Below are 15,430 nucleotides of genomic sequence, written 5' to 3'. Positions count from 1 at the left end.
AGTATCAAGGGAATATTGCCATATTCAGACACTGTTTACTGTACGTTCTCCCCATACTAGTTTTCTGAGCCATTACACCAAGTACCATTATGCTGTACCCGCTCAAAGTTTCACACGAGGACCCCTGCTCCGCCCTTTGAATGAATATCACTGAATAATGTCACATAAACTTTCAAGGTGGACTGCTCTTAGACTGAATGTATTTATATTCTGCTGCACAAAGCAGCCACTCAGAGTTTCATGTGGGGACTACCCCTCTGTCCAGTACCCACTGAATCACGCTGCACAAACTTTCACAGGGATTTGCTCTTCGATCAAATGTGCTTGTATCATGCCATGCCAAACCGCTACTTGCAGTTTCACTTGAGGAACCCTCCAGCCTCCACTTCAATCAAATGCCACTGTTCTACTCCACTCTTTCTCTGTATACCAGTTTTCAACTTTTCAATCCAAAAATGTACACTTTAGGTTGACTGACCACTGTGGTTTAGGAGTATGTGTGGCCTATCTGGGGTGGTTTCCTGCCTATGTCCACTACTGCCAGGAAACAAATTGTCCCTACCACTGAAAGAAGCTAGTATAAAAATGTATGTACTTAAGTTTATTCCAGAAGTGAAATGCAAATAAAAAAGCAACAACTACACAAATAAATGAAAACACACTAAAAACTGTTACAGTTGCACTACAGAAGAAGGAAGGATAAGATGTGTGAATAGCAGCACAAAAAACCCAATCTGCTATACAAAACTTAAGGTTTACATGGGTCTAGGGGTAAACAGAATTCTTTCAAGGACTGGAAGGAAAATAGGTTTGGATGATTACATAATTATACCTACTGTTAAAAATTGTTTACTAATGCTTCAGAGTGATATAGACTATATGTGTGTATATATAGTTTTTCTAAAAAATAAAAATATAACTTCACTACTTGTTTTGAGAGATTATTTACAGTAGGTGCAAACAACTGTTTCCAAAACGGGACACCAAATGTTTCCATAGAGCACGACACCTCGTGCCAAAACGTAGAACTTTGCAATGCTATGGGATGGAATATGAAATCTAAACTTGGTACAATGATAGCCGCCAGATTAGGTAACAAAATAAAATTGATTCCAAGGTTGTGCATCATAAATTGCTTAATTATGTACTATAAAATCCAGTTTTTTGGATGCCTAATTTTTTGTATTTATTTGATGCTGGTTTGAAACAAAGGCTTTCATTCAAATAAAGACTTGCTTTAAAAATTTGAAGTGTTAAACTCTCTACGTTTTAGTAATTTGAACCTCCTTTATTACATAAACAGAATAACACCTGTTCATTTTTAGGTGCAATAATGCCAAAAACCCTTAGGGTATAAGGGGTTAATAAGGTCTTAGACAATACAAACTATAAAAACCCAAAATCAGTGGGGAAAACAATGATTTAATGTTACTCATTCAGAGAACAGTATTTGTAATTAACAAAATAACTGTTTTACAAAGCTAACTTAAAATAGAGTAAAACTTTAATAAAATAATGGTTAGCAAACAAAGCAAAGTAAATTTCCACATTCCCAAGCCCGCATAAATGGGAAGTATTACGTCAGGAAGGGCATCTGGTGTAAAATTTTGCCAGATCAATATGCAGACAAACGATACAAATTTTGATACAGGATTGGTACAGGCCCGGGTTAACAACGGCCGACACCAGTACTTGTTAGCCAACAGGGTGCTGGAGGAAATTGGGCTACTGTTGGCCAAAGAAGGATAAAAAAGGGCGGGGGGGGGGGGGGGGGTGAGACATGTCACGAGGCTAGAGGAGAAGGAGGAAGGTAAAGAGAGTGGAACTACGGGTAGGAACTTTGGATGTTGGCAGTATGACTGGTAAAGGGAGTGAGTTAGCAGATATGATGGAGAGAAGGAAGGTTGATATATTGTGCGTGCAAGAGACTAAATGGAAGGGGAGTAAGGCCAGGTGGATCGGAGGTGGATTCAAATTGTTTTATCATGGTGTGGATGGGAGGAGAAATGGGGTAGGGATTATTCTGAAGTAACAGTATGTCAAGAGTGTTTTGGAAGTGAAAAGAATGTCAGACAGAGTAATGATTATGAAGATGGAAATTGGATGTGTGATGATGAATGTCCTGCAAGTTGAGTATTTGATGGATGAGAAAGATGATTTCTGGAGCGAGCTGGATGAAGTGATGGACAGTGTACCCAAGGGACAGATAGTGGTGACTGGAGCGGATTTCAATGGACATGTTGAAGTGAACAGAGGAGATGTGGAGGTGATAAGGAGGTAAGGTGTCAAGGAGAGGAATGAAGGTCAGATAATAGTGGATTTTGCAAAAAGGATTGGCATGACTGTGGTGAATATACATATTTTAAGAAGAGGGAGGAACAAAGGAATACATTCAAGAGTGGAGGAAGATGCACACAGGTAGATTATATTCTATGCAGAAGAGTCAATCTGAAGGAGATTGACGACTGCAAAGTGGTTACAGGGGAAAGAAAATGCAGTTAGGCAGCATAGGATGGTGGTCTGTAGGATGACGCTGGAGATCAAGAAGAGGAGGAGAGTGAGGGCAGAGCCAAAGATCAAATGGTGGAAGTTGAAAAAGGAAGAGTGCAAGGTTGAGGAGATAAGACAGGCACTGGATGTAAGTGAAGAGTTGCCAGACAGCTGGGCAACTACAGCAGAAGTAGTAAGGGTGACAGCAAGATGAGTGCTTGGCATGACATCTGGACAGAAGGAGGAGGAAAAGGAAACCTGGTGGTGGAATGGGGAAGTACAAGAGAGTATACAGAGGAAGAGGATGGCGAAGAAGAAGTAGGATAGTCAGAGAGATGCAGTAAGTAGACAAGAGCACAAGGAGATAAGGCACAAGTTGAAGAGTGTGGTGGCGAAGGCTAAAAAAAAAAAGGCATATGATGAGGTGTATGAGAGGTTGGACACTAAGGAGGGACAAAAAGACCTGTACCAATTGGCTAGACAGAGGGACTGAGCTGGGAAAGATGTGCAGCAGGTTAGGGTGATAAAGATGGAAACATACTCACAAGCAAGGAGGGTGTGTTGAGCAGATGGAAAGAGTACTTTGAATGAACAGAATGAGAGAGAGCGAGAAGGTTGGATGATGTGGAGATAGTGAATCAGGAAGTGTAACAGATTAGCAAGGAGGAAGTAAGGACAGCTAAGAAGAGGATGAATAATGAAAAGGCTGTTGGTCCAGATGACATACCTGTGGAAGCATGGGGGTGTTTAGGAGAGATGGCAGTGGAGTTTTTAACCAGATTGTTTAATGGAACCTTGGAAATTGAGAGGATACCTGAGAAGTGGAGAAGAAGTGTACTGGTATCGATTTTTAAGAATAAGGGGGATGTGCAGAGCTGTAGTAACTACAAATGGATAAAATTGTTGAGCCACAGCATGAAGTTATGGGAAAGAGTAGTGGAGTCTCAGTTAAGAAGGGAGGTGATGACTAGTGAGCAGCAGTATGCTTTCATTCCAGGAAAGAGCACCACAAATTCAAGGTTTGCTCCAAGGTTGTTGATGGAGAAGTATAGAGAAGGCCAGAACGACTTGCATTGCGTCTTTGTGGACCTGGAGAAAGCTTATGACAGGGTGCCTCGAGAGGAGTTGTGGTATTGTATTGGAAAAGTCGGGGGTGGCAGAGGATATGTACGAGGGAAGTGTGACAGTGGTAAGGACTGCAGTAGGACTTTCGGATGCATTCAAGTTGGAGGTGGGATTACATCAAAGATCGGCTCTGAGCCCTTTTTTATTTGCAATGTTGATTGACAGGTTGATACATGAGATTAGACAGGAGTACCCATGGACTATGATGTTTGCTGACGACACTGTGATCTGTAGGGAGCAGGTTGAGGAGATCCTAGAGAGATGGAGATATGCTCTAGAGAGGAATGAAGGTCAGTTGGAACAACAGAATACACACTTCTATGCATCTGGTTATGCAGGAGCTCACTGTAAAATGGTTTTATTATGTGCACATAGGGATGGGAATCGAAAACCGGTTCTTGTTGAGAACCGGTTCCCACTGTTTCAATTCCTTGGAATTGTTTGCCATTTTTGCAAACGATTCCCCTATCGATTCCAGTCGCCTCGAATGACGTCACCGCATTGCGTAGCTTTATTTACCCAGCAGGAAATATGGCGCCTAAGCGGCACAAATGCTCAAAATTTTGGTTATACTTTACGAGAAAGGATGACAACAGGGCAACTTGCAATACTTGCAAAGTAGATATTTCATCAAAGGGAGGAAACACTACGAATATGCAAAAGCATTTGCACACAAAACACGCAATAACCTTAAATAAATGTTGTGTTTTTGATCCGCTCCGGACTAGTGAATCTCAACCCAGCAGCAGCGGTAACGTTTGCAGGTCCTCTCCCGTTAATACGGCAGGTAACTAATCAACTAACATTGCATATTATGTTAGCGCGATTTGCCTTATTGCAAAACCTGCTATTACTGTGCATTGCATTTAGATGACCATGACGAGAGAGACAGACAGTCTGGCTGTCTCAGATGCTGGCAGTTCTCGCTGCAGTCTACCGGTAGCTTCTCCTTTCACAGAGGCGGGGAAAAGTAAAATGACACAGGCCAGGATAGACGAATGTCACAGAGCAGTGACTAAGTTTGTGGTAAAAGGCTTGCACCCATTTGCCACAGTAGATGCTCCCGATTTTCGGTAAGTTAATGTGTTTAATTGTAGGCTAAGTCAGGGAATGTCAAATTTGCGTGTTCTCCTCTTACCAGATGTTTCATCCGTTTCCATTTCTGAGCTGAAACATGTGTTGAAGGCAGCCGTCACTGCAGATGGATGGGCAAGTTTTAGTCAAGATCATTACCTCACAGTAACGCTGCATTATGTCAGGAATGGCCAGGATCAAGAAAAAGTCCTCAAAACCAAACCAGTGTACCAGGCACAGACAGGGACAGCTGTAGCAGAGGAGACTGATGAGATCTTGGAGGAGTATGGTATCAAAGACAAGGTTGTGGCAGCCACTGTTGATAATGCGGCCAACATGGATGTAGCTGTCAAAATAGTTGATGGTTGCAGAATTGCACTGTGCACAGTTCCATTGGACTTGAGTTGATTGTATTTGTTGCTGGCTGATGTAGTTTTATTTTTGAGTGCTCAGCTCATATATACTTTTAAAAAGGAGAGTGTAAATGTTACTGGACATTCTTGTGTAATTGCCACAGAATCATTTACAGTATGTTATACTTTGTTATTGCTACAGAAGAATATTTATTTTATTTTATTTTTTTTCTGGGGACCCCGTGACACCACATCGAGGAGCCGTAGGCTGTGGATCTCTTAAGATCTCACTGTTGGGTTTGTAAGGTCATGCTACTCCTAAATTTCTATCTTGTTCAAAGATAAGATATAAAACAAAGTTCTAAGCTAATCGACCTGTGTGTTTTCCTTTTTTAAAAATAAGAATCGATAGGAGAATCGATAAAGAATCGAATTGTTAAACAGAATCGAAAATGGAATCGGAATCGTGAAAATGTTATCAATTCCCATCCCTATGTGCACATAAGATAAATCTGGTAGCCTACAATGATTATATCATTCTTTGTAAGCGGCACAATGAAAACCCCCAAAGTCATTAAAATGCCTCCCTTTTGTTGTTACTCTGGGGGGTAAATCCCCCCTTTCTATCACACATGAAATCCAAGCTCTGAACTATATTTTTTTAAATGTATGAAAATTTAAGACTTTCTAATTTTTATTCCATATCAAACCACACTATCACTCATAGATTTAGTTAAAAAAAAAAAAAAATCGCACGTAAGAAAAATTAGGACACACAAAACAAATATCCATCATACCTTGCTAAAACATCCATCTTCTTATATACAGTAATCCCTCCTCCATCGCAGGGGTTGCGTTCCAGAGCCACCCGCGAAATAAGAAAATCCGCGAAGTAGAAACCATATGTTTATATGGTTATTTTTATATTGTCATGCTTGGGTCACAGATTTGCGCAGAAACACAGGAGGTTGTAGAGAGACAGGAACGTTATTCAAACACTGCAAACAAACATTTGTCTCTTTTTCAAAAGTTTAAACTGTGCTCCATGACAAGACAGAGATGACAGTTCTGTCTCACAATTAAAAGAATGCAAACATATCTTCCTCTTCAAAGGAGTGCGCGTCAGGAGCACAGACTGTCAGAAAGACAAAGGAAAGCAAACAAATCAATAGGGCTGTTTGGCTTTTAAGTATGCGAAGCACCGCCGGTACAAAGCTGTTGAAGGCGGCAGCTCACACCCCCTCCGTCAGGAGCAGGGAGAGAGAGAGAGAGAGAGACAGAGAAAAACAAACAGTCAAAAATCAATACGTGCCCTTCGAGCTTTTAAGTATGCGAAGCACCGTGCAGCATGTCGCTTCAGGAAGCAGCTGCACAGAAGATAGCAACGTGAAGATAATCTTTCAGCATTTTTAGACGAGCGTCCGTATCGTCTAGGTGTGCGAACAGCCCCCTGCTCCCACCCCCTACGTCAGGATCAGAGAAAGTCAGCGCAACAGAGAGAGAGAGAGAAAAGTAAGTTGGGTAGCTTCTCAGCCATCTGACAATAGCGTCCATTGTATGAAATCAACTGGGCAAACCAACTGAGAAAGCATGTACCAGAAATTAAAAGACCCATTGTCCTCAGAAATCCGCGAACCAGCAAAATATCCGCGATATATATTTAAATATGCTTACATATAAAATCCGCGATAGAGTGAAGCCACGAAAGGCGAAGCACGATATAGCGAGGGGTCACTGTAATACGCTACCGTGGCTGTCCGTTTGTCTGTCCAGGATTTTAAATCACCTGTAGCTCACAAACCGTTTGACCTATTGACCTGAAATTTGGTACACATATACTACGCGATGTCTACTATCTGTTTTTGGGATTATGATTGACCTCCAAGGTGAAAGGTCAATCCAAGAAGGTCAAGGTCAAAAATCAAATAACCTGTATCCTGAAATTTGGTTCACGTATACAACACTGAAACTTTGCACTACAGCTTTATATTAAAAGCAAACATCTTTGGAATTATTACTCTTTTTATTTTACTTTATGCTCTCGGCAGCAGGGCGGCCATGAGGCGCATGCGTACAGGCGCCATTCTCATCCCTACTATCTTCGTCATCACTTCCCCTTTCTCTTCATATCTTAAATCATTCTTGAGGCAGATTCAAGACTTAAGTGCCAGCTTAAGTGAAAAATTAAAGAATATGTACTAAGTAATTACAACACAAAAAATTGCTTAATCAGTTTTAATGTGAAAAGATGGCGATGAAAGAAGAGAAGAAGCGGGCCGCTAGGGTTGAGAAAAGAAGAGCTGCTGAGGAAGCAGCAGGCGCATCAACCTCTGAGCAAATGAATGCTAAACGTACAGAGAAAGAAAGTCAAGTGAATTCACTGCACGTTATCGTGCAGTTCGCCGTTACTGGTATACAATATTTTTGTACAGATTAAGAAATATCACCTTTAGTTTTACTTAATAACTTTAGTACTATACAATTTAAGATAAAAAAGGTGGTGCTTAGGAACATCTAACTCTCTGTAGGTGGTATGCCAAGACAGAACACTGAACCCCATATGTTCGGAGTTGGCAATTATCACATTTTCTGCTTCAGTCACACACAAGTAATATTCACACTATTGCCTGTTTGAAACAAGGGTATTAGAATACATAGAAATTAAGTCAAAAATGGATCTTGAAGTTTTGAAGTCAATGTAGGTAACAATGGAGAACTGAGCGTACAGTTCAGTCACTCAACTAACATTTCTCAACTTGTCATGCACCTAATAAACTTTTTCAAACAGTGCTTTTTGAATAGGAACCTAATTTCTCCTAAGCTGTAAGAATTTCACTTCTTAAAGGAAAAAAAAATAAAATAAACACACATGATCCACTTCCTTGTATTCATGTATCAATATTCAAAGGACACCACCATTTCCATTACAACATCTTGTCACTCTGAATGACGCCAAAGTACATGAATATGAATTATTAAACTTAAATACTGTTATAAAACACACATCTTGCGTGTCCAAATCCAGAAAAGTGCACCATTGATTAAAAATAACCCAGCAAAAAGAAAATTCTGCACTCTTAACTATCTAATGACACAGTAATGTCAGCCTCTAAGAAAATAAGGGTTAACAGAGGGTAACCATTAAAACTAAACATAAGATACAAATCTTAAGAATGCAAGACAAATGGAAATGTGTCATTTTCAGAAAGACTTATCCAAACAAAACTAACAGAGTGTGTGATACCTAACTATTGGCAATAATGGCAAGATGCAACTTCTACACAATTTCCAAATTACTCAGTCTCAATTACGTAAAGCAAATTACTAAAACAGGCATGCTACACACGCCTAATGAAAGACAAAGTCTTCTGCCTAATGTATCGCTTAGATATCCTAATAACATTTTGGTACAATTAAATTTATATTAAAAAAAGTAATTAATTTGAATTATAAGTGTCAAACATTTGAGAGACAAAGACTACTACCTTCCCTAAACCAGCAGGTTAGGAAACAAACAAGATAATGTAATTATTAACTACTGCATTCAAAGTTAAATACGTGAAAGCATTAAAATAAGGGTGTGAAACATGTGGGCACTGATGAACACTATACAAGTATTAAATATTAAAATATAATTTTGGACTGGTTTGTCTGCTTGGCATACACTTCTAGAAGACTATCCGAAGCCTAGCCAAATGGCATAGGCTACCTGAAGATTCTAATGGACACTAAATGTTACACTAAAATCTACTTTATGCGCACTACATATTCAGTGTTGCATCATGGGTATTCATGAGTAATTTTTAAATGGTTAGTAACATGGGGAAGTTGAACATGACCCATCTTTGATAATATATTTAAGGCATCATTTACTACTCAATGATTACAAACTAAGGCAGAGCTTTCAAAATGAGTGGCTTGATTGGTGCTGAAGATAATGCTCCAAAACTTGATTTTAATTTTTACTAGAGAACAGACACATCTGCAGAAGGGTTGCCAAATTTGACAAAAGTTTTGATTTTATCACTGAAGATAAAATTGTGAATGCTCATGCACACTAACATACAATTATAAAAAGAGAAAACAGGAAAAGCAGCAAATTGGGTGTATGGAGCAGCACGGGATAACAGTTAAGTGCTGCAGGCAGAAGCTAGTGAGCAATGAATAACATATTGGTAAACTGTACACAGATTCTCTTTTTCCTGCCTTTACAGTTACAGCAAAAACGTAATAATACAGGTGAAGTTAATATTTATTTTTATTATGTCTTTGCTTTAGACATGTTAAGCCAGCAGCCACACAAGATGCAGACTGCATATTAACTCTGTTAAATTGGCATTGCGGACACTAAAAAGGCTATTTAAAATTCTGACTTTAAAGCTGTTACAATAACAGAAGAAAAATCAGAAATATGGTACTGTGAAAAATGCACAACATTTGCAAATGCATCATGAAATGTGAGTTAATTTGTCTCACATTTAACACAGCATTAAATAGGTTTGTTAAACTTACCAGTCATGCAGGAGTCCCTAACAATAAAAAAAGCTTTCATTAAAATATGTAAAAATATAAATATGGCGGGGCGGCACGGTGGCGCAGTGGGTAGCGCTGCTGCCTCGCAGTTGGGAGACCTGGGGACCTGGGTTCACTTCCCGGGTCCTCCCTGCGTGAAGTTTGCATGTTCTCCCAGTGTCTGCGTGGGTTTCCTCCCACAGTCCAAAGACATGCTAGTTAGGTGGATTGGCGATTCTAAATTGGTCCTAGTGTGTGCTTGGTGTGTTTGTGTGTGTCCTGCGGTGGGTTGGCACCCTGCACGGGATTGGTTCCTGCCTTGTGCCATGTGTTGGCTGGGATTGGCTCCTGCAGACCCCCCGTGACCCTGTGTTCGGATTCAGCGGGTTGGAAAATGGATGGATGTATGGATGGATAAATATGGCTTTATTCAATACCCTTCTTTAAAATCTAGATACATGCTGTATGTAAACATACATGTCTATGTTTCTGGGGTTTCGAGCAGAAATCTGGAAGACCTTGAAGGTCACAATGGAAAAAGTTTGGAATTGTTTTATTTATTGCCTTAGAAGGAGAATTAAACATCAGGTTTACAATTAAATGGCAACAAACTTATAGAAATAGGAGTAGACATTGAGAAACAGTAAATTAAATGGGTTGATTTACCAAAACTTATCCAAACAGGAAGAATGTAACACATGATCCACAAAATGCTTAATAATTCAATGAAATTTAAGATTTGACCTTGAAATCACATACCCCTGGTATCGTTCTTTTCTACATGGAATCAAACCTTTTCACTATTACTATGCAGACTCGGTCAGTATTTAATCAGCTGTTCTAACACGTAAAGAAAGAAAAAAAAAAAAAAACTGAAACATAAATTGCAACAAAGTATAGAGAAATCAACTGAAAGACCATATTACCAGTTTAAGTAACTCAAAAATATTTTGCTGGAACCCATCACAAGATGCAACAAGGTAGAGGCAAGTAATTATTTGGTATTGTAAGTAAAACACCAAAGAAACATCACAATTTTAGTAGTTTGTAGAAAAGTATTAATAGGGCTTCGGGTAACTCAGCCAATGTTAAATACACACACAAACAAATATGTGCCGAAATACTATCAGCATAATATAAGTCATAAAAACAAGGTGTCGTTCAAGCAAAATGTAAGGCTTACTTGTGAGAATCATGCCAGAATATTTTCGAGATGTTATTTTCCTAACTTTCAACAATGAACCCCATTATTAAATTGGGTTGGGGAAAAGAAGGGGGGGGGTGATTGGTTTGGGCATTGATAGAGGTCCCGCTAACAAGTGAACTTACCTGATAAATAGTACTGGTGTCGAAGGCTTTGAATTTTTCTCTTACCACAGGTTGTGGGAACATAAAAAAAAGGCTACAGGAATCTGTTGAGATTATCATTAAAGTCGGAAATATCAAAATTTTACTTTAATGGTTGTCACAAGAGGAACAACATCATTGCCTCATGGGCAACTCACGAGGAGCGGCACAGGGGGCAGCCACAGGTCTCGATGCATGATAAACTGTCCCAGCTTTTCAAAGTACACAGTGCGATTTAAGGCATTGTTTATTCTCCCATTAAGGATACAAAACATGTTTATTTGCTATGAAATTAAACAACAGTGCAATATACTAATAATCACAATCTATTATTTTTCTTTCAGAATTTTACCAGATTTCATACAAATCACCAGGACTTACTCTGTCTTGTTGCGGCTCTTGTTTTCACAAAGCTCCATCAGATTGATGACTGCTTGGCCCAGGAATTGATCCAGCCCCACCAGGGCTCTATGCATGACGATGACATAGAGAAAACATTTGTTTTCATTCCCTTGGTGAAAGAAGGGAAGCTCAAAGCTAGCCTCTTCTTTCCACAAAGGGGTTAAGCTCTTCTCTGCCACTGAAGTGGAGAACTTCTCTTTCCCCATCTGAATAATTGAGTAGGCATCGTTGAGGCCATTTTTCCCTTTGGATCTCAGGCCACGTGCCTGAATGACAGTCACTTGAACATTGGTAGGCAACCATTTTTGGCTCTGCTCTGCTAACGACATCTGTGGTGAAAACTTGAGTAAGACACACTATCAGTCACAAAGGCCCTGTTTTGTAAAATGTTAAAGGTGTTTGGTGGACTCTCTGAAGAATGTGTCACTCTCAGTTCTTCTACTTTGGTTCTTCTGACCAGCAGAAGCTGATTGAACAATAAGAAACTGGGGGGAAAAAAAATTAACATTATCAGTCCTTCTAGATTGAAGGTTAGAAGAAAAAGTTGTGAACACAATCTTCCATTAAGAATGAAAATTCTTACAAAGTGGTAGAAACAATGGATTTTTTGTACTTCTCTCAAAATATGTTGCTATAATCATGGCTTAAAGATTAACTCTTCAGCTATGATTCCACTGATTGCACAACAGTTACAGAAAAAAGAACAATTCAGACAAAGAAAAAAAAAATCAAGAAAAATGTGACAAGGTGCACGGTTGTACAAATAATTAACTGAAGACAATTTGCTAACATGTATCATTTAAAGACAAAGAAAGAAATAATAGAAAATAAATACAAGTCCATGTGGTTAAATGTAAAAACAACAAACATTTTACAGTGAGAAATTAAAATGCACTGATGTAAATAAGATATTTAAGCAAATGTGTTAAGCTACTATTAAAAAGTCATTTATTACATTCAAATAGATCATAACACCTGAAAAACACAAAACACCAACAATCAGTTAAATACTTCAAACATTTGCTGGGATGAGGAAATCAAAGTCATAGACACTCAGGAAGACATTTTGCATATGCTGCATTTCTAAACAATAAAAATCAAAGTCAGGCAAGGCAAATGAAAAAGAAAGGGCCTCTTTCACTTAAGACAGAAAAAGAAGCACAACTGCCAGTTTGTAGAACTACTGTAACTGTATTTTATTTTCTACTTTATTTTCTTTAAGTTGTAAACTTGTTTCACTGACCATGAGGTTCTAAAAAAAAAAAAAAAAAAACTGTACAAACGACTTTAAAAAATATTGAAAAATGTGGAATAACATATATATATATATATATGTGTGTGTGTGTGTGTGTGTGTATTTATATATATATATATATATATATATATATACACACAATCAATATAGTAAAACAAAGAGGCACTTATATATACATATACACTATTCAAACAGTAGTGGAATTAGAAATGAATTCATTAAGAAGCACATTTGTAATTTGTGCTCAACTTCATTTGTGAACACGACTGTGAATGTTTCATGTTTGTCATGTGGCTGTGAGTCAACATTTATTGTTAATACTGTTCCTCCATACATATTCCCAGCAGACTTTTTTTTTTTATAATAATTTATTCATTGAGATTCTGTAAAAAAAAAAAAATCCGGGGACAAATTCTATCTAATGCCATTGACACTAGTATTCGATTGCGAAGTTGAGTGTTTAAAGTGTAAAAAGTTGTGATTTACATTAAACAATGCACTTAATTTATAATGGAGAACGCCTAACGAATAAAAAACAACAAACACATGACTTCAGCTGTAAAATTTACCATAAAAACACCTAAAGGGCGACCAGTATGTGTAGTTTTACCATGAATATTTCAAATGGGTAAGCAGATTTTTGTTCGATCCACCCAAGTGAGTTCATACCCACAAACACAACCTCAAATTGCTCATCGATACCAGAAACTTCGGACTGCTTGACCTGAACTCCACAGCTAACACCCTGGCTTCGACGAGTTTTGAACAAAGGACCGAACACTTCTTGTTAATAGCAATTCCGTAACGGAGTCGCGGTTTACTGGCTAAACTTCTTTTCAACCAGATATATAACAAGAGAACTCTATATATTACTTTAATGGCGATACCACTAACGAGGTGAGCTCCGCCCGTCAGCATTCACTGTTCTGACCTTCTGCGTGATTCCCCGCTGTCGACTAAACATCGCATTCCCGCGACCACAACATAAATTTCAGGGTCGTGCCATTGGGTTGCTTTGTTTCCTTTGTTGTCATATGCACCTGTCAGTCATGGCTCACCTCTGCTCCACGTGTGCGTACGCCTGTCGTTCATATTACTTAATAAATTATAAGTTATTATTTGTAGATATGTTTCCAATACGTTACCTCTCGTTCGTCTGTGAGTTCAGCTTTGGCTATCAACTTCCTACTTCGTACATTCCACAGACTCGGTAGGGGGGTGGATTTGTACAACAGCTAACTTGCTGCATCCCATTTGTTAAACTACCCGTCAGTCAACACTTTGTACGTCTCCCATTGGCCAACAGCAACAGGTTGTTTCAGGTTTGAGATAGGTAGGGCTTTTTGGAGTAGAGGGATAAGGGAGAAAGGTCGCGTGGCAACGAGCATTACGTCGCTACCAAATACAAGGGGTGACAGGAGTGCATCTTTTGTGTAAAGCCCATAAACTCATAATTGAAAAGAGTTCTGTATATATCTGTATAGCAAATTTAGCCTGTAGGCTAACTTAACATTTAAAATGAAAAGTAAAAAATAAAAATCAAGCTGTTATGTATGCGCAGAAAAGGCAATCGAAAGGAATGCGCAAATCAATAAAAGTAGCCTGCCAACCGTATTGGTTCTGCGTTCGCCAAAATAATATTTGCATGCAGTTGGAAACCCCAGTCGTTAATTGGCATTTGTGACTTGATGGTTAATGTCTCCCAAACCCTCTGCAGTCAAAATAAACAGTGTACTCTAAACTCTCTTCTTTTTTAGTTTATGGGCAGCAGGAAGTATCATGAATCAGAACGTTAATTCAGTGTCTTGCCTCCTTTTTCTCTACCTGATTTAGCTGAGGCAGCAGCTGAAGTGGCACCTACTCTGCTTCTGAAACTACTTTTACCAGCAGTGGATCACAGGGAGCTAGGGCCAATCCCAACAGCAATGGAGAAAAGGCAGGAACCAGTCCAGGGGGGTATTTTTCGTACGTCGCTTAAACCATCCGAGATCAAGTGCCTCATCTTGAATGAGTTAATGCCAGTGAAACTCATCCAGATAAGTCGGTTTTTCAAACGCAGCCGTGTATTAGATTAGTGTAGCTGGATCTAATGATACGAGATGAATGCGCGCCCCCGCGCGGAGTGAAAAGCCCATATATATTGAGTCTAGAGAACATGATCAGCAAGTCTTTGATAGGCTGTAACAAAATGACGAAAGAACGGGCGCATTATTTTTCACACACGCGGCGCAAGACCTTTTATTCGAAGGACACGAAGAATTTCAAGATTTAATATACACAAGGGGTAACACTGCAAAAGCAGCCCTGACCAGAAAAGACGGCTGGCAAAAAGTGGCCGAAAAAATTAAATGCTAAGTAGTGTACATTGTACTTAGTGAATGCAGCGTTTCATTTCCTATGTGTCAGATTAATTATTATTTAATATGTCATAATTCCAGATCAAACGTGAGCACAAGGAGAACATGGGAACAGGTTAAAGTGAAGTACAAGAATATACTTCAAACTGGTAAATATTGGTATATAACTATTTAAAGAATTGTTGACATAAAGAATCATATATAATATAAAAAACATTAATTTTAAAGCTAATAAGGAGGCAGACAAGCAAAAAACAGGTGGAGGTCCACGCGGTCCAGACCTAACCCCTGCAGAAGAGTTGGCTCTCCAGCAAAATGCCCATCGCCCTGTTTCTGAGGGCATTCCAGGGGAAGCTCCTCCTCAGAAGCAGTGGCAGGATGCAGTGGTCACTTCATTTCAGGTAAAGGATGGTCATTGCATATTTGTCCTCCATGTGTGCTATAGGTATGTTCCATATAGCCCTCTTTTTTGTTGGGTCAGTTGCAGGGAATGTCATATCCCTCGAACCTGTGTC

At 39.1% G+C, this 15,430-nt stretch overlaps 1 protein-coding gene across 5 annotated transcripts in view; it reads right to left on the bottom strand.

Moving 5' to 3' along the window:
- The window catches only part of rab11fip1a (RAB11 family interacting protein 1 (class I) a), an 81,738-nt gene extending 67,938 nt beyond the window's left edge, over positions 1 to 13,800 (bottom strand). For 3 of the 5 annotated variants that reach the window (XM_051924037.1, XM_028799173.2, XM_051924038.1), the window contains exons 1-2: positions 13,704 to 13,800; positions 11,283 to 11,788 (exon numbers count right to left, since the gene is read on the bottom strand). In XM_051924037.1, the coding sequence (XP_051779997.1) occupies positions 11,283 to 11,632 (350 nt within the window). In that variant the 5' untranslated portion in view covers positions 11,633 to 11,788; positions 13,704 to 13,800. Of the gene's footprint in view, positions 1 to 11,282; positions 11,789 to 13,431; positions 13,518 to 13,598 lie in introns of those variants that run through there. The other 2 variants (XM_028799171.2, XM_028799161.2) reach the window with 2 other exon arrangements.
- Positions 13,801 to 15,430: the final 1,630 nt, after the last annotated feature.

The sequence above is a fragment of the Erpetoichthys calabaricus genome, chromosome 1 (assembly GCF_900747795.2).
Source record: "Erpetoichthys calabaricus chromosome 1, fErpCal1.3, whole genome shotgun sequence".
Lineage (NCBI taxonomy): Eukaryota > Metazoa > Chordata > Cladistia > Polypteriformes > Polypteridae > Erpetoichthys > Erpetoichthys calabaricus.
The sequence above is the reverse complement of the archived record's forward strand: the minus strand, read 5'-3'. Positions and strand labels throughout refer to the sequence as shown.